The sequence below is a fragment of the Gaeumannomyces tritici genome (genome assembly GCF_000145635.1).
Source record: "Gaeumannomyces tritici R3-111a-1 unplaced genomic scaffold supercont2.3, whole genome shotgun sequence".
Lineage (NCBI taxonomy): Eukaryota > Fungi > Ascomycota > Sordariomycetes > Magnaporthales > Magnaporthaceae > Gaeumannomyces > Gaeumannomyces tritici.
The window spans coordinates 5,435,527-5,452,736 of record NW_008804547.1 but is presented as its reverse complement, the minus strand read 5'-3'; the positions used below and the strand labels follow the sequence as shown (position 1 = coordinate 5,452,736).

Here is a 17,210-nt window from a genome sequence, read left to right as displayed (position 1 = left end):
TAGGGGAGAGCGGACGGGATCCCGTATATTCCAGTGGGTATGGTCGTATGTACTAGTCATGCCTTGTCCCATTCTTGATATTGGCTGTGTACTAACCCAGGCTGCTCCTCCCTCCCTATACATTAAGGCCCCAGTCTAGATCCATCCGCTTCCTCAGACCCGAGTCGATTTTGGGGTAGTACGCCTTGGGCCAGTAGGCGCGCCATGCGTCGCACGTGGGCTGGATTTGGTCCAGCTTCATGACCTGCGGGATCTCGGCTTCGATCTCGAGGAACTGCACGCTGAGCCCCTGGCTGACGTGCCAGCCAATATGGCAGTGCATCAGCCACGCGCCCGGGTTGTTTGTCTCGAACGCGATGACGAGCCAGCCAGGCGGCAGCATGGCCACGTCGCGGCGGACGGGATTGTCGAAGTTGAGCCGACCCACGTCGGCGGCCGGGTCGAACCGGCCGGAGTCGCCGGCGCCCAGCACCATCATGTCGTGGCCGTGCAGGTGGATGGGATGCGGCAGCGAGCCCTGGGCGTTGTTGATGACCCAAAAGGTCCATACGCCGCGCCGGGGCACGCTGACGACGTTGGCGGCGCGCGGCCACGAGCTGTTGCGCTCGGCCACGTACTGCAGGATCGGCCGGTCCCACTCGACGTCGATGCCGGACCCGTTGACGAGCCAGTGGAAGACGTTGCCGCGGCTCGTCACCGTCGTCGTAAGGTTGACAGGCAGCTCCCTGTGCTGGGCTGCGAACTGCGACCGCGGCGCCGACCGGACGACCACGGGGACGAAGGGGCCGACCGTGTCCTTGCAGTCGGCCGTGATGGGTGTGCCGCGGTTGGTCGGGTTGGCGTTTGCGGGCGCGCCGTCGTAGGAGAAGATGGAGGCCGGGAAGGGGTTGTTGCAGACGCCGCAGCGGCCGCCGCCGCCCAGCGTTACGTTGAACCAGTAGTTGGCCACGGGCTGGTTGGCTTCGATGACGACGTCGTACCGCTGGCCGACGCCCAGGAACAGCTGGGTCTTGACCACGGGCCGGGTCGGCACGAGGTCCGTCGAGATGACGGTGAAGGAATGGCCGACGAGCGACACGGTGAAGCCGTTGTCGACCGAGGTGTTGATGATGCGGAGTCGGTGCTTCTTCCCCGGCGTCAGCTTGACGCGCTGGTACCGCCCGCCCGAGCCCCGCGGGTTGATGTTGGTGCCGTTGAACAGGATGTTGTCGGCCGGGGGCGGAGGGCCTGTGGCCTGCTCAGCCTTGAGCTGCAAGATGTCGGCGGTCTGCCAGTACCAGTCGGTAAGGACGAATGGCCCCAGGTCGATGTCGTAATTCGCGCTGGCCGGGCCGTTGACCACGACGGCACCAACGACGCCGTTGCCATACTAAAAAACATAATGTTAGCGTTGGAAAAAGTCGTGTGGTACTGCCATGGGAAAAAAGGGCGCTGAGAAATTCTTACCTGGATAGAGAAGTGGCTGTGGTACCAGGACGTGCCATATTGAACAGCCCGGAAGGTGTAGCTTCGACTGGAGCCGGGGGCAATTGGGCACTCGGTGATCCCGCCGGCGCCGTCTTGGTTGTTGCTGTTGAGCTGCCTCAGGCCGTGCCAGTGGATGCCGGTGCTGGACAGTAACGCATTATCAGTATATGAGCTGTACAAGGACTTTCTACTTTCTTGTCGAGTACCCAGAACTTACCCGTTATCCTTGAGGTTGTTATGGACCCGAAGCTCCAGCCAGTCTCCCCAATCTGGGTTTGGATGTTAGGACCAAGGGACCATGTCACAAGTTCAGGACCGAGGCAGACCTACCGCATTGGATGACAGGTCCCGGGAAGATTCCTAGGGACTCATGCGATGTTAGTGGCTATTCCTCGCCCTTCTAAAGCAGGCCAATCACTCACCGTTTATCAACATGACAGGCTTTGCAACACCATCTGCCGAGAATGATGTGATGTTGGTGATGGTGAGATCAATCTGACACTCTCGAATTAGCAACATGGCAGAGTTTATACCAATGGCCCAGCACCGGACGTACTACTCTGGTGGTGCCGGTGGGAATCGTCAGTTCATAGTCCGTGCTGACGTTCCAGTAGTTCTTCCTATAATCACAATAGTCTCAGTGGACGTAAGGATAAAGGGAGGCGTGGGCTTAATAGCCTACCAGCAGCCCCTGTTTGTAGCATTGTTCTGTCCGCAAGGAGGACCGCCAGGGGTGATGGTCTGCCTTGGCTGGAGAGCCCCAACTGGGACAACCGGGTTCGGCTTCAGGAGAGGCAAAGGGTCTGCACGAAGGGCAAGCACTGATAGAGAGCCTGCCAGGAAGTAAGAGAGACGCATGGTAGTGGCAGTTGCGATGGAAGTTCCAGGAGGTTGGCACAATACACTGTGGCTTAGAAATAAGGCTTAGGCGGCGCTCCTAAAGGCCTGTTGAGGATCTGGAGCTTCAGAAGGGTGGTTTGATGGGCACATAACGCCTCTTTTTATAGACTTGTCCATGACGCCCGCCTATGCCATCCGAGTTGACAAGACATCAGACAACGCAGGCGTGGACTGAGAAGATGCACAAGCTCGCGATATGGGGAAGGCGGCGCCGGGGCCACTCGCCCGCCCCCTGACGAGACTTCAGCGATAGGTCACGATCTCATCGTCACTGCCATATCACACCCCTTCCGTCTTCCGGACACACCGATAAACAGGGGATGCCGTGTCTATGGGTCTACGATGGCGGATTACGAATAGAGATCCGCACCGAGCGAACACCCCCTTTGGCCGCCCCTTGCTCTCCATCACGCAAGTATTGGCTCTTCGCATCAGCCCGCATGAAGAAAAGGCCTGGGCCCAATATTGCCCGAAAAGGCGAGTGATCGCCATGTCCTCGAGTGTCGGAAACAGAATTTCTCCGAAGGGTGGGATCTGTGGCTTATGGCAGCCATTGCATCCCCCCGGGATGGGAAATTGGAACAAGGAACAGTGGGATGCTCGACAAGGTCTCAAGGTGGGTGGTGATGGAAATGGACCGCCGGGAGCATGACAGACAGAGGGCCGAAGCTAGGACTATCTGTCTAGCGGGCTACCTAGTGGGAAAAAGGGGTCGTTGACTGTCTCGATTGGAATCTCTTCAAATTCGTGCATGGGATTCCGAGAAAGGTCCATGAGAGGCGGATCTACCCTCCCTGCTTCGGAACTTAGCGAATGGGTCGGGAACTGCCTCTGTAGCCGAAATGGGGCGATGGGTAGACACTCTATCTGACGTGATAGACATACCGCCGTCCATTTATCCCAGGCATTTGGGAAGGTCAGGTAGTAGTGATGGTTTGCTGACGCGTGGGAACGAAACGAGGAAAAGAGGTCGAGGGCATGACGAAGCGAAGGATCGACGACGAAACCTGGTTGCAGCCTCGGACTCGAGAGGCAGCCAGCCAGTGATGGTGGTGAATATGCAAGACATGCCAAAAAGCAAGTCTGAAATAGGAAAGTGAGGTGGCGACACCATCACAACTTGATGGGACGGGGAGTACAGGGGGCTTGGGCAAACTATTGAGCGGTTCAGCAACCGAGAGAGGACGGCACGGTTTTGAGGGTGTGTGGTAGCTTTTTGGAGGCCACCAAAGCTGCTCGGGTGAGGCGAGGGAGGCTGTCCTCGTGGCGGCCCCAGCGACCGTACTGAGACTAGAAGTTCCGCCTGGAAGAAGATGGAAGACGCTGGGGCCGTGACGCTTTGTCATTGGGGCAGGAGTCGTTTATTCATGGCCAAGGTATTTTGAGGGAAGCCTCCAAGAAGGACTGCTCTCAAATTTAGAGCATCAATGACGGCAGCCGGGGTCTCGATTTTCCGGAGCCGAAGGCGGTGGCATCTGATTTTGAACCCGGACCTATCCAGAGACGGCAGCTACCTGTTGAGGTGATCGTTAGTCTTCATCCCCGCTTAAAGTTGCAGTACGCTGCCGTGTCACGAGGCTCAGCTGTGCGCCGTGTCGACAGAAGGTGCCGAGTCTGAGCCGCGGTCAATACTCGGGTGTGTGCCAGGTCGGCCAGTTGTGGACCATGCACGCAGGAGGGTATGGTTGACTCCTTGAGAGCTGCCAAGGCCAGCGGGCGAGGTACCACACATCCCCTCCTTTTCACCATCTGTTGTGCAGTCTCCAAGTGAGATATTTTTAGATGCGTTAGCGAAAGCCGGTTTGTCGAACCAAGTGGACGAGAAGGCGATGGGACCACCACACCACGTCCAACAAGCAGAAGCTCGGGCGCAATATAGACCTGCAGAAAAAGGGCGAAAGGCTGAGGTCGGTCGCAATAACGAACCAGGGGGACACGGGAAGTGGGACGGCGGATTGGGATGAAGTCAGAAAGGAGGGATGAGGTGGCGTTGGACGCGACTTTTAGCGTTTAGGCACAATCCGGCTCAGCAGTGGTCGTCTCCCCGCCATTGGCTGAGGGTGTTGCTGACTAGCACTGGCAGGCCAATCGAGGCTGGGAAGGGCCAGGGACGGTCGTCTTCTGTCTTCTGGTCCTTGAATCCTCCCCCCTGCGTTCTCGCGATACTCTCTTGGAGTCGAGGTCCCCGTTGCATGTGATCTCTTATCCTGGTCGAACTTGGCTTCCCCCGAGCCAGCTTGGATGGCGTTCGTGAGGATCAGCGGCACTTCATCACGGCATCTTAGCCTGGGCTACAAACCAAGATAACCACGATTGCCCTAGCCCAGACGGCTCAGGCTATTTCTCCCATCGCTTTCGGGAGGGTCTCTGAGCTGTCATCCTGGTTTGTTTATCCCTCCGGTACCGGCTTCTAGACAAAGATGCCGTGGCTTGCCGCACCGGTCTTCAGGCAGTAGAAGAAAAAGGACCGAGGAAACATTCCTCGCGTATACTAGGGCAGCTATTGCGAGGATTCATGGCGGAATCCTGCTTGGCCCGGCGTACCGACCGGGTTCCAAACTGGAAGACTTCCGAAGCAACCTTTTTCTAGCCAACCGTTACGAGCCTCGACAGTGACAGCAAGTGCTCTCTGGTTTCAATATAGGCAGAATCTGCGGGCCCCGCTCCTGTTCCAAGTCGGACGACGCCGCCAAGATGTGGCCCACGACAGCCGACTAGCTGATAGGTATCCACACCATCCGATCGACTTCCCGAAGATCAAGAGCGCAACATGGTCCGGAATTCTGTCCGCCGCCCTCGCTGCAGCTGCCTGCTATTCCTCTCAATCTATCATATCGTGTTATTCTCGACATCTGTTTACTAGACAAGAAAATACAAACATGTAGCAAAGCTGACTTTTATCTATCACGCTTGTTTCTTGTATACTCTGTGCCAAGTCACCATGTATGATATATCAACTGGCAGGCGTCCACCAAAGTTGTAGTTCAGTATCCGCGCACCTCTGACGGGTGCCCCTTCCCTGCCGTTCGGTTAGGCCGTCTCTAATCACAACTCTTAGATCATGCTCGATTTGTGGACGTACAATGAGTGGAGATCCCGCTGATAGTAGCCGTGTCTGTTGATCCCGGCTGCCTCGTGGGCGGGAGGGATATGGCCTGCTGCTAGCCGGTCGGTCTCTCGGCCTGGCACGCAAACACAGCTCAGGCTGAATTCGAGTCAATATGGCGACTTATAGTGCAATATGGTTCTATGGCCCACGCTTCTGTGCAGCACCAGGTATCTAGAGTCTCTCGGCCCAGAATCGCTGGGTTGGCGATGCAGCCGAGGCGCCCTCCTCTCTGGCTATTTTTGGGACAGCACGACGTTTGCAATATCGAGGCCGCATGCCGTGGGCCCATCAGCTGGGAGACATCCGGGCTTTGGCAGCGTCTACATTGCCGACATTGCAGATACATAAAGAACCCGGGGTAGGCTTGCCCTTGGTTCGTATGGGCAGAGAGATACAGACCCGATCGCAGTTGCACAGTTGCACAGTAACACCTCTCCACCGGCAGCGTACACAATGGCAGCCATCTTCAGACCCCACCTGCTTCTTGCGGCGCTCCTGGCGCTGTGCCTGGGCGTGCTCGGCCAGAGCTGCTCGTCGTACGGCGTGGACTACAGCAACGGGGGTTCTTACTACATCGACGGCTCGTCGAACCAGTACTTCACCTTCATCTCGGTGTTCCAAGGTAGGGGGGCAAAATCACGAGTCGAACTCGTTTTCTGGGGCAAAGAGCATGGCAGATTTGCTGACCTGCTTCCTCAGGCTGCTCTTCCGAGCTGGTCAGCCCCGTGCTGGTCAGTCCCGAGGGCAACCAATATGCGTGCTCGGCGATCCAGGTCGGCCAATCCGGCGTGCAGGTCAGCTCGCAATGGTACGACACATATCCCATGGCGCGCCTGTGGAGAAGTTGAGCGCGGGCGAGTGGCTGATACAGCAACAACAGCGGAATTCCCTTCTCGGTCATGCGGACCGGGCAGTGGAGGATCGTCGTCGCCGGCAACCAGATTGCCGTCCAACGCACGATTAACCTGAGCGTTGGCGTCCCCGAGAGGGTGACGATAACGGTATGCGATAGCTGCATGCCGCTGTCTCATGTCTTGTTTAGCGACCAATTCTAGGCGAGTACTAAGTCATGTCCCACGCAGGCCACTCCGACCGTCGTTATCGGGGTCACAAGCACTCCGCAGGCCGTCAGTAAGTCTATGCAAAGCCAAGCTTCCTTGGGGGTGGAGGACAAATGGGATACATTCCTGTGAGACATATCAGATGAGCTAATGCGCGCGCGACTGGCGCAACCCCAACCCAACAGCCGTCATCAGCACCATCGTGCAGACGCAAACCCTGATCCTGGCTCCCGCGACCGTCACGTCGAGCAACTGCGCCGTGGGGACGGCAACGGTGACGGTGTATCCGCAAGGGCAGACGGTGACCATCACGTCGACGGTGACGCGCACGTCGACGCAGGGCACGACGACGAGCCAGTACACGACGACGATGGTGACGACGGCGGTCTGCCACTACCCCAACAGTGGGTCCCCCCAGCCCACCATCACCTTCTGCATCGGGCGAAGCTGCGGTGGCGGTATTCGGCCAGGCGCTGACAAGGCGGACGACGCCGTGGCTGCTGCAGAGAAGCGAGACGAGGGGAGGCGCCGGCTCGGGGCGCGCGTCGCCGTCGCCGCCACGACGGTGACAGTGACGCAGACGACCTACACCGTCACCCTGACCTCGGTCACCACGCTCCCACCCCAGACCAGGACGGAAGCCCGTAAGTTCCATCTCTTGAGGTCTTGTATCGACGAGGGAGGGATGCTGACGAGGAGCCATTGTGTCACAACAACCCAGTTCTCCGCATCACCACCGCCACCATGTAAGTTGCAACGAGCTTCTAGTCCGCAAGAGACATACAGAAGAAACGGTGGGAGCTGACAAGACAAAAACTCAACAGCACGCCGGCGCCGGCGACGGTCTGCGTCGGGGTCAACCGGCCCAGCGTTACCGTCACAGTACGGCAAGGCAACCCTATCGTCGTCACGCAGACCAACATCGCGTACAAAACCATCACGACCCGGGGGACTGTCTACGTTGGGTAAGTGGGAACATAAAATCGGATGTGCCTCCATGAGACTAACCGGTCTTTTACAACAGGCGAACCGTATTCTCGACCAGCACGAACCAAGCGAGCGCGACAGCGTGCTGGAGGGCAGGGGGTTGGTATGGGCTCTAGGATGCCAGTCTTGACCTTGTGTTTCCTCCCGCGGCCCATCCTAGTTTCTGGACCCATATCCCTGCTGGATGACGGGCCTTGTCGGAGGGTGACTTTCCTTTGGGGGTCTTTTATGATTCTCGAACGTGGTGGGCAGCTCTTGTGGCTATCGAAAGTGGCCCGACATAATGTACAAAGAGTCTCAGCAGCGTTTGAAGCCATCCCAACCCATTTCGAGTTGCGTGCGTGCAGATTGAAAGCCGACAGGGGACATCCCGACGCTGTCGCTCGCTGGCTTTCCCCCGAGACTACGGCGCCGTTCCCACCCGACGGCCCGGGGGAGATCAGAAATGCTTATGTCTGGGCCTGGCTAAGGGGAGCTAACGCGCTAAAAGCGCTGTGCGCGCCAAGCCCAGCGGTCGCCGATGTTGGTGGCGGAATTCCTACGCTACCAGGTTGTTGCGTCATCAATTCCTCGCCATTTCCCGGCTGCGTTTTTCTGCACAGGTGAGGCGTCAAGCCTAGGAAGGCATCCAAAGCCAATTTCCATTTTTCTTTTCCACACTTTCCCACAAACTCACTCGGGATCACGGCTGCGCAAGCTTCAGCCCACACAGCCTTCCCGCCTCCCGATCATCCGAGTATTTCATTCCACCCTTTTCGACACTCATTTTCTCCACAATCGCTCACCAAGCCCGCAATCCCTGCCATCCCTGCCCTCCCAATCCGTACGCAGAACTCTTCACCGCTGCTGTCTTCCGAGGTGAGCACACCGAGCAGCAGCGCAGCATGACCCGAACCCACGACGACGGCGGGGCAGTAGCGTCGGAAGTGCCCAACTACGGCTCTTTTGCGGTAGCCTCGGGGGAAGAGCTCGCCGCTGCGGACGATGCCATCGCCGAGCAGTCGCTGCTGCTTGCGGACGAGCTACCGATAGTACCTATAGACAGAGTCCGCAGCAATGGCACCACAAAGTCAAAGGCGGCTGCGCACAGCCCGCCTGTCAGCTGGAAGGACCTGCCCAGGAAGGGCCAGCTTGTTGTCATTGTCCTGGCACGGCTTGCCGAGCCCTTGGCTCAGACCTCGCTCATGGTAGGAATAATGTGCCACAGAATAGTGTGCCACAGCCAGTTTCAGTGGGAGCAAAAACTGACACTCGACCGCACAGTCGTATCTTTTCTACCAGCTATCATGGTTCGACCCCTCGCAGTCGGCCGCTGAAATTTCGGGCAAGGCCGGCATCCTCCAGGCCAGCTTTACTGGAGCCCAGTTCCTCACGGCCATGGCTTGGGGCAGGGCTGCCGATTCAAGTCGGTTCGGCCGCAAGAGGGTCATCCTCTGTGGCCTCCTTGGAACCTGTGAGTGTTTTTCAGCGTCCCTTGATTGCGCGCAGGCGCCTGCTGACCAGGCCCGTCAGTGATTTCTACCATTGGCTATGGCTTTTCCACTACATTCCAGCAAGCTCTTTTCTTTCGAGTTTTGGGTGGTATAACGAATGGGAACGTTGGCGTCTTGAGAACCATGTAAGTCACGTCACGTTGGATGATATGTCTGATAAACGGTCAGCACATCGCGAGCCTTGCTCTCCATTTCATGTTGCTAATCCAACATCTAAACTGCCAGGATCAGCGAGACTATTTACGAAAAGAAGTAAGTTCACATTCATCCTGATGCGGACGAGCAACGGTGTGCTCATATATATATATCGCGTGACAGGTATCAGTCCAGAGCATTCCTCCTGCTCCCTTTGACCTTCAACATTGGGACAATCATTGGGCCCATGCTCGGAGGCCAGCTTGCCGACCTTGCCGGGACCTATCCTGACGTCTTTGGGCACATGGACTTTTTCGTCAAGTACCCCTTTGCCCCACCCAACATCGTGTCTGCCTTTATCCTACTCTGTGGACTGCTTTCCGCCTGGCTTTGTCTAGAAGAGGTATGCTTCAGAATCGCTCCTTGTTCCTTTGGCCATCCCGGACGACTGACGTTATCCGAGCAGACACTAGATGCCCGCCTCGACAAACGGGACTACGGCATTGAGCTGGGCAAGAAGCTCGCGCGCCTCTTCCAGTCTAGCTGCCTTAATAGGGGCGAGAAAGGAGGTAGGTACTCGAGGCTGGAGCAGCGGGAGTTCTCTCCCGGGGATGAAAGTACCGATACGATCAACATGAGCCCCTCTTCCAGCCGCCGGTCCTCGCTGGACGAGGCCCCAAAGCGGCGAGGCGCGAGATACACACAGCGCTTGTCGTTCCGGCGCATCTTTACGCGCAACGTCGTCTTCACGCTCGTGGCGCACTTTTTTCTCGCCTTCCACATCGGCTCGTTCAACTCGCTGTGGCCCATATTTTTGTCCACTCCAGTGTACGACCCGTCCCATCCGCCCAAATCACCCGACGCCCTGCCCCGCCACCTACCCTTTTTATTTACTGGTGGTGTTGGGCTTTCTTCCCGGTCGGTCGGGGTGGCCATGACAACCCTGGGGACTATAGGCATCGCGTTACAGCTGGTGCTGTATCCTTGGCTGTCTGGGAAGCTCGGAACCATGAAATCATGGCGCATATTCCTTGTGTGCTTCCCGGTCGCCTACTTTGCCGTCCCTTTCCTCAGCATCGTGCCGAGCGCCAGCCCTCCGCCCCACGAAAAGTCGGGCGCCCTGGTGTGGCTCGCGCTCAGCCTGGTCCTTCTCTGCCAGGTGCTGGGGCGCACCTTTGCCCTGCCGGCGCAGACGATCCTGGTCAACAACTGCTCCCCGCACCCCAGCGTCCTGGGCACGGTGCACGGCATCGGCCAGACGGCCAGCTCGGCCGCGCGCACGATAGGCCCGTACGTCGGCGGCATCGTCTACGGCGTCGGGCTGGAGAGGGGCATCGTCGGCGCCGTCTGGTGGGGGCTCAGCTGCGTGGCCGTCTGCACGCTGGTGGCCAGCTTCTGGGTCCGCGACGGTAACGGCCACGAGGTCTGGCTGGAGGGGGACGAGGATGAGTGACGGCCAGGCGGATTGAAGCCGGGGCATGGCATAACAGCGATCATTCTTTTTAGCAATAGTCGATAACGAAACACGCAATTATAAAGGCTGAAGCTCAATACTGGCCGACTCGCACACCTTGGACTCTGGCCTACGAAACGTAGTATTAACTCGACATTACACGTGGCCGAGCCATGACTTTGCACAGCGGGTTTCTTGTTTTATGTTTTGGTCAAAGGGTACAAGTGTTGACCGAATAGCTTGGACAATAGAATTTGCCGAGTATCAAGGCAGAGTTTCTGGTCTGAGGGTGTCTAGGGGAGAAGCATGGATAGAGGATGAAAAAGGAGCAGGTGCCGTTTATTTGGTGGGTGGCTGCACTAAACTTCCTCGCAGTCAACTTACATCCGCTCCCAGCCTCGTCCCCCTATCTCCGGTTGAGAGTGTGTTCACATCTTGATCACCTCGCGCCCGAGGCTAAGGCAAGGCATTCGAGCGATGCTTGTCGTCTAGGAAGCCAGCAGCCAGAGGCCAAACAAAGCAGAGCCATAAAAACACTTAGTCTACATGCCTACAAGGCTCGGCCGCACGTTTCGCATCGAAGCATTTTTAGAGCGATGGCAAACACAAAGGCGACAACCTCCAAGCCGGAGCCCGTCGACCAGCGCCCATTCCCATTCGTAGGGCTTCCTGTGGAGCTCCAGCTGGAAGTCTTCCGTCATGCCATGCTGGTGTCATATGTGGATGTCATATCCCTCGACGACGTAAGTTGACCCCACTACTTTTTTTTACTTTTTTTCCCAGATCTCGAACGCTCAGAGCACAGGAAGCTAACAGCATTAAACACAGAATATCACGGACGTCTCGGGAGTGCTGGTAGACGCCAACTTCCTAAACGTCACCCTCTCCTGCCAGCTCGCCGCCGGCGTGCTCAAGGAAATCAAGCGCGGCAGGCGACATCAGGGACCACCACCCACACGCCCAGAAACGACCAACAGCAACGACGGCCCCGACAGCAGCCTCCGCCGCCGCCACCACAACCGCCTGACCCTCGATGCCCGCGTGGAGCGCAGCATGCGCCGGCCCGACGCCACCACCGTCATCCGCATCCCCGTGGGGGGAGCCGCCGCCACCCACGACGACGACGACGCCGCCGCCGCCGCCGCCGCCGCAACCCGCTTCCTGGCGGCGCCGTGGGCGCGACACGTCCGACACGTCGCCATCGAGGGCTACCCCATCGTCACGCGGCTCAGCGGCTTCCCGAGCGAGGCCGAGGACCTGCGCGACCTGGTGCGCGGCCTCGCGCGCGGCTGCGACTCGCTGGCCACCGTGGTGCTAGCCGGCGGCGGCGACGACGGCGACGACTCGGCGTGGGACGAGAAGGCGGCCGAGGCCGAGGCGGTGAGGCGGACCTTGTAAGTGGCCGGCCGCGCCGTGGCCGGGGCCGGGAAAGCCGGGCCGCCGGCGGCGCTCGACGGGTGCGCGACGTGGCTGCCGCGGCTGGATTTGTTTTTTACGATGCGCGGCAAGCGCGCGCCCGCGTACAGGCCGATGGGGCGCGGCGGCGGCGGCAGCGGGCAGCGGGCGGGCGCGGTGAGGCTGTTGCGGGGCCGCGGGGAGGGGGGGCTGGCGGTCGGGGTGTTCACGACGCTGGTGAGGGCTGAGAGGCCCGAGGTTGAGGGGTGCGCGGTTCTATTATGAGTGACGCCGGGGCGGTTGGTGGATGGTTCCAAGTTATAGGGGGGGAGCAGGATCTATCATTGCGTGATAGAAATTGGAAATATAACCAAAGAATATGATTTAAGAGCAGCCATGTGGCCGTCATATGCGTCTGTTGCAGCCTCCAAGGGCGTTCGTAAACTAACCAGTGCAACCCAACGCCAGCCAATGCATTATGACAAATGAAAGAGAACATATCCTAGAGCTGTGGTCGAAACAGCCATCGTTCCCAGAAACCCACCAATCTACAAATGCGACCCTCACACCAGCTCCCTCGGGTGCTGCCTCGAGCCCAGCTCCATCCCCTTGGCGCTCGGGCCGTCGCCGCCGCCGCCGCCGCCGCCCTTCATCAGGCCACGCAGGCCCGAGAGGCCAAACATGCCGCCACCGCGCGGGGCGTCGGGAGATGGTGGCGCCGCGGTGGCGCCGGCCGAGGTGCCCATGGGGTAGGGCTGGCGCCAGGGTTCCTGGGTGTAGGAGGGCGGGGCGTCGTCCTCGGGCTGCGGCGACTTCTTGCCGAAGAGGCGCCGGCGCAGGAAGCCCTTGAGGAAGAGCAGCACGGTGCTGATGAACAGGATGGCGAGGGCGATCGGGGCCAGGACGCTAGTTTTGGGTTGCAGGGTCAGCTTCGTGGTGTTCTTCTGGCTGATGTCAAAGAGGTGGCAAATTTTACTTACAGGTTGTAGCCAGGAGAGAGAGCAAAGGGGAAGCCACTATAAATTCACAAGTTGATTCGTTAGCCTTGGTCGCAACTTGGTTGGAAACTCTGGAAAAAAAAAAAAAACTAGACTCACAGAAATGCGTTGATAATGCCCATGACCATGACGGACCGCCCCAGCCAGATGTGCACGGGGCGGAGGTTGAGCGTCTTCTTGGGGGTGGGGACGGGGACCTCGGCCTGCGACTGGCTCTTGCGGTGGTTCCTATGGTGCAGGAAGCCGATGACGAACTGGGTGAGCAGGAAGATGAAGACGAGGATGCCGATGACCTGGTGGGCAGAGTTGAAATCCTTGGACTGGAGCGACGAATAATGTCAGCAAAGAAGCGGACAAACGCCACAAGTCGGGGACACAGAACAGCACTTACCCGGTTATACCTGCCGCTGACATGGATACCAAGCCCAAAACCGACAATAATTCCAACAACGGCAACGCCCTGGGTAATGCCGTGCGGGCGCACCCACTCGCCGACGCGCAGCATCAGCACACCGAGCGGCAGCAGCCCCACGAAGCAAAAGATCATGACGACGGCGTGCGCCACGGCGGCCCAGTCCCGCTTGCCCGTCCTCGAGACTCCCCCGAGCGTGGCGCCCACGCTGCGAAGAGTGGTGCTCTTGTCCAGCACGGGCGCGTCGGCGACGCCACCACCACCAGCGGCGGCGGCGGTGGCGGCGCGCAGGTCGAGCGTGAAGGATCCGAAGCTGTGGTGCATCTTGAGCGGCGCGGCCGCGTCGTCGCTGCGGAAGAAGGACGGCCCCGCGCCGTAGATGCACGGCAGGGCGGTCGCGGCGACGTCGAGCGAGCCGCCGCCCGGCCAGCGCCGGCAGCCGGCGCAGCGGGCGCGGTAGACGAGCGTGCCGTTAATGAGGCCGGTGCCGGGCAGGGCCGTCACGCGCAAGCTGCTGCTGTCGGCTGCGGAGAGGGGCGTCGGCTCGGCGCGGCCGCGGGTGGCGAGGCGCGGCGAAAAGGTCACGTTGGCGCCGTCGGTGGACGCGTACACCATCAGGATCAGCGGGTTGCCCGCCATGGTGGCCGATCCCAGCCCCACGGCCGCCCAGCCGCCTGCGGGCTGGCCCGCCAGCGTGAAGTAGATGTCCTCCGAGTCGGCGGGGATGGAGATGCCGAAGGCGAGCTCCTGGTTTGGCGACACGAAGACCGACTGCCGGAGGGCGCCTGGCGAGGGGGTCGACGTGGGCGCGGCGGTGGCGGATGTGCTGCTGCTGCTGCTGCCGCTGGACTGGGCGGCGGCCTGTGTGATGAGGGACGAGACGACCAGCGCCAGTGTCCTCCAGTGGAAATGCATCTTGTGGATGGTGTGAGTAGTCGTGGTATGTGTGTATTATAAAAGATTGTAAAGGCTGTTCAACAGCGGACTAGCCACTGGCTGGATCTCAAAGATCACTTGGTAAAGAGAGAGCGACACTTCACACACGCACGCACACACTTGCTTGCAATGAGACTCCAGAGAGAGAGGGCAAGCCGACACAGCACAAAGGGCCAGCGACGGGCCACCCATATATCCAACATCCATCCCACCCACGAAACCGCCATCGGACCTGTCAGACGAACGATGGCCCAATTGGTACCACCTGGCTCGCCCGAATAGAAACGCGCATTGCGACCCAGACCTCTTCCCGCACAACATTGCGTGGCCTCCCCATTCCCCTTTCACAACAGACGGGCGCGTCGCCTGGGCCAGGCGTGATGGTGGTTGGCCCTGTAGCCGCCGACCCCAAATCCCTTGGCAGGGCGCGAAAGGTTCAAAGGAACGTGAAGAGGGAAACAAACGTGGGCGCCAAAGATAGACGGACGCTGATTGGCCCCAGCCACCCACCAACCCCTTTGACAACCCCTGTCGGATTACCCCATTGGATTCTCCCGCTGCCCCATCCCTCTCTTATTCTCTCCCTCTACCTCACCACAGCAGATGCCGGCACAACCGACCGCCGGCGGGTAGCGGTGCATTGATTGGCGTTCGTGGGCCACCTGGGTTTGCCTGCACCTGTGCCACCGGGGCTCCGTCGCCTTGCCATTCCTGGTCAAGGAGCTTGCGCGGCCTCGTAGACGAAAAGCTGCAGAATGCAGACATGAGGCAGCATCATCATCGTCCTAGGAAAGGCATTGTGAGAGATGGGGCTGCTGTCATCAATGATCTATTACCTACCTAGGTGGTACCCAATTTGTCACCTGCACATCGTCGTCCCCTCCCACACGGGCATCGCGCCGCCCTCCCGCCGGGGGGCCCACCGCAGCTTCACCCTCATGGCGGCCAGGAAGACGCGGAGCGACCAGGTCGAGCCGCGCCCTTCATCGCCGTCGTCGTCGGTGTAGCCCAGGTCCAGGACGTAGTAGGTGCCCAGCACGAGCACGATGAGCGGCAGCGACACGACCCAGTACAGCTTGAAGTCCTGGCCGCCGGGCGCGTAGGGGTCCGTCATGCTGAAGAGCGACGACACGTAGGCGAGCGGGATGAAGACGAGCCCCACCAGCGTGACGGCCTTTGTCCGGTTCGCCTCGCGCATGCTGCGCCGCGCCGTCGCGAGCGCGAGCTGCTGCTCCCGGTGCGCCTGCCGGTTGCCCGTGATGGAGGCCAGGCCCGTCACGGCCCCGTTCAGGCACTCAACGCGCCGCCGGAGCTCCGAGAAGCGGAGGTGGAGGAACTGGAAGTCCAGCGTCGGGTCCAGCCACCGGGAGAGCTCCTGGTCCCGCCGCCTCTGGCAGCCGCCCCCACCCCCGCCCCCGGGCCCGGCCGGCGGCGGCGGCGACGAGAGGTCGGGCGGCTCGAGCGGGATGCCCAGCTGCATCATGATGGCCTCGAGGTCCTCGCAGTACTCGGCCGTGCGGCGCTCCCAGGCCTGCGTGTCGCTCCAGAGGTCCTCGACCTTGTCCATGGGCAGCGACGCGAGGTCGATCTTGCGGCTCAGCGCCCGCTGGTTCTGCGACAGCACCGCCCGGAGGTGCTCGGCTTGCCGCAGGTAGTGCGACGCCACCACCTTGCGCACGAAGCCGCCCACCACCGCGTCCGGGTCCGCCGCTAGCCCCCCGCCGCCGCCGCCCGGGGCCGCTAGCACTAGGGGCCCCACGTGCTCGCGTAGGTAAAAGGCCAGGTCGTCGAGCATGCCGACCCGTGGCGGGCCCTGAGGGCTCGGCCGACCGTGCGGCGGGTGGGGGACGAAGTCGACGTAGCCGCCCTGGTACGGCTTCGTCTTGACGGCGTACTCGTCCTTGTACTCCTCCCCCGTGCGGACGCGCCTGACGGGAGGGTCGCACAGTATCAGACCTGGTCGCCGAGCCGGTCAGCCATGCCGTCTCCGAAAAGCAGGCAGTAGAAGTAGAAGTTGGAGGTGTCACACTTACAGTCCCAGCCATCGTTGTCATTCTTTCTGCTCCAGAAAGTGGCCTTGCGCCTGACCACGATGGCCTCGTTGAATACGCCGTCGTCGCGCGAGACGCCGATGTGACGGCCCGTGTCGGCGCAGACCAGCCTAAAGCTGGCCGGGCGGCGGTCGATGCACATGACCTCGAAGTACTTGAAGCACACGTGGCCCCGGGCGCGCAGGGCCGACGGCAGCGGCAGGCCGTCGCTCTCGCCGTCGGGCTTCTTGCTCATGACCACGACGCGCTCCTGCTCCACGAAGACGGACGGGTGCAGCCCAAAGTGGTCACCAAAGACGGCCACGACGGCCGGCCCGAGGCCCTCGACTATCCACACCGTCCGCCGTCCGGGCTCGGACGCGTGTCCGGCCAGCCGGGCGGCCATTTCGGCCGGGTCCGTGAGCTCGGCCTCGCTGCTGAACTTGTTGTCTGCACCCAGCCTCATGGCCAAAGCCCGGACGCCAGAGTCATCCCTGCGATACACGACAAGGAGTGGTCAGTTTCGGGCAAAAGCCCGCTGGGGCATGTTGCGAGACTTTGAAGGGCCGGCTGCAGCTCACCAGGCTATCATCTGAATGGTAGCCTTGGGATCTCGGTTTCCAAGCCGAGGATCAGAGGCGCAGAGCTGGCTTGCGAGCCGCTGGTAGCTGGTGTCTCGGGCGAGCCATCTCTGCGCAGGTGGCGGCGGAGGTGGGAAGCCATTCTTCTCCGCCCCGACCACAGGACGAGTGCTGGGCATTGGTAAGAAACGGAAACAGAAACAGACAGAGAACACGCGATAGCAGCCTGCTAACTGTGAGGCGGAGAACACTC

The 17,210-nt window shown here is 60.3% G+C and overlaps 6 protein-coding genes across 6 annotated transcripts; 3 read left to right on the top strand and 3 right to left on the bottom strand.

Annotated features, from left to right (window-relative positions):
- Positions 1-115: 115 nt before the first annotated feature.
- GGTG_06952 (laccase-2) lies at positions 116-2,325 on the bottom strand (the record flags this gene model as incomplete). The annotated part of the gene is made up of 7 exons (XM_009224774.1): positions 116-1,369; positions 1,447-1,609; positions 1,685-1,736; positions 1,798-1,827; positions 1,890-1,962; positions 2,024-2,087; positions 2,150-2,325. The coding sequence occupies 7 exons, from the start codon at positions 2,323-2,325 to the stop codon at positions 116-118; spliced, it is 1,812 nt and encodes a 603-aa protein (XP_009223038.1).
- Positions 2,326-5,929: 3,604 nt separating this feature from the next.
- GGTG_06951 (hypothetical protein) lies at positions 5,930-7,860 on the top strand (the record flags this gene model as incomplete). The annotated part of the gene is made up of 9 exons (XM_009224773.1): positions 5,930-6,098; positions 6,176-6,284; positions 6,357-6,477; positions 6,559-6,607; positions 6,723-6,941; positions 7,044-7,181; positions 7,259-7,283; positions 7,362-7,502; positions 7,562-7,860. 9 exons carry the CDS (start codon positions 5,930-5,932, stop codon positions 7,638-7,640), a joined length of 1,050 nt encoding a protein of 349 aa, XP_009223037.1. The 3' UTR covers positions 7,641-7,860.
- A 222-nt stretch (positions 7,861-8,082) lies between these two features.
- Positions 8,083-10,784, top strand: GGTG_06950 (hypothetical protein). The gene is made up of 6 exons (XM_009224772.1): positions 8,083-8,711; positions 8,788-8,977; positions 9,037-9,142; positions 9,243-9,269; positions 9,336-9,555; positions 9,619-10,784. The coding sequence occupies exons 1-6, from the start codon at positions 8,409-8,411 to the stop codon at positions 10,603-10,605; spliced, it is 1,833 nt and encodes a 610-aa protein (XP_009223036.1). The 5' UTR covers positions 8,083-8,408; the 3' UTR covers positions 10,606-10,784.
- A 417-nt stretch (positions 10,785-11,201) lies between these two features.
- GGTG_06949 (hypothetical protein) lies at positions 11,202-12,394 on the top strand (the record flags this gene model as incomplete). Its single annotated transcript, XM_009224771.1, has 3 exons — positions 11,202-11,348; positions 11,434-11,999; positions 12,132-12,394. 3 exons carry the CDS (start codon positions 11,202-11,204, stop codon positions 12,283-12,285), a joined length of 867 nt encoding a protein of 288 aa, XP_009223035.1. The 3' UTR covers positions 12,286-12,394.
- A 169-nt stretch (positions 12,395-12,563) lies between these two features.
- GGTG_06948 (hypothetical protein) lies at positions 12,564-14,325 on the bottom strand (the record flags this gene model as incomplete). Its single annotated transcript, XM_009224770.1, has 4 exons — positions 12,564-12,906; positions 12,981-13,016; positions 13,098-13,318; positions 13,390-14,325. The coding sequence occupies 4 exons, from the start codon at positions 14,323-14,325 to the stop codon at positions 12,564-12,566; spliced, it is 1,536 nt and encodes a 511-aa protein (XP_009223034.1).
- An 880-nt stretch (positions 14,326-15,205) lies between these two features.
- On the bottom strand, positions 15,206-17,136 carry GGTG_06947 (hypothetical protein; the record flags this gene model as incomplete). The annotated part of the gene is made up of 3 exons (XM_009224769.1): positions 15,206-16,302; positions 16,380-16,870; positions 16,958-17,136. 3 exons carry the CDS (start codon positions 17,134-17,136, stop codon positions 15,206-15,208), a joined length of 1,767 nt encoding a protein of 588 aa, XP_009223033.1.
- Between the last annotated feature and the right edge of the window lie 74 nt (positions 17,137-17,210).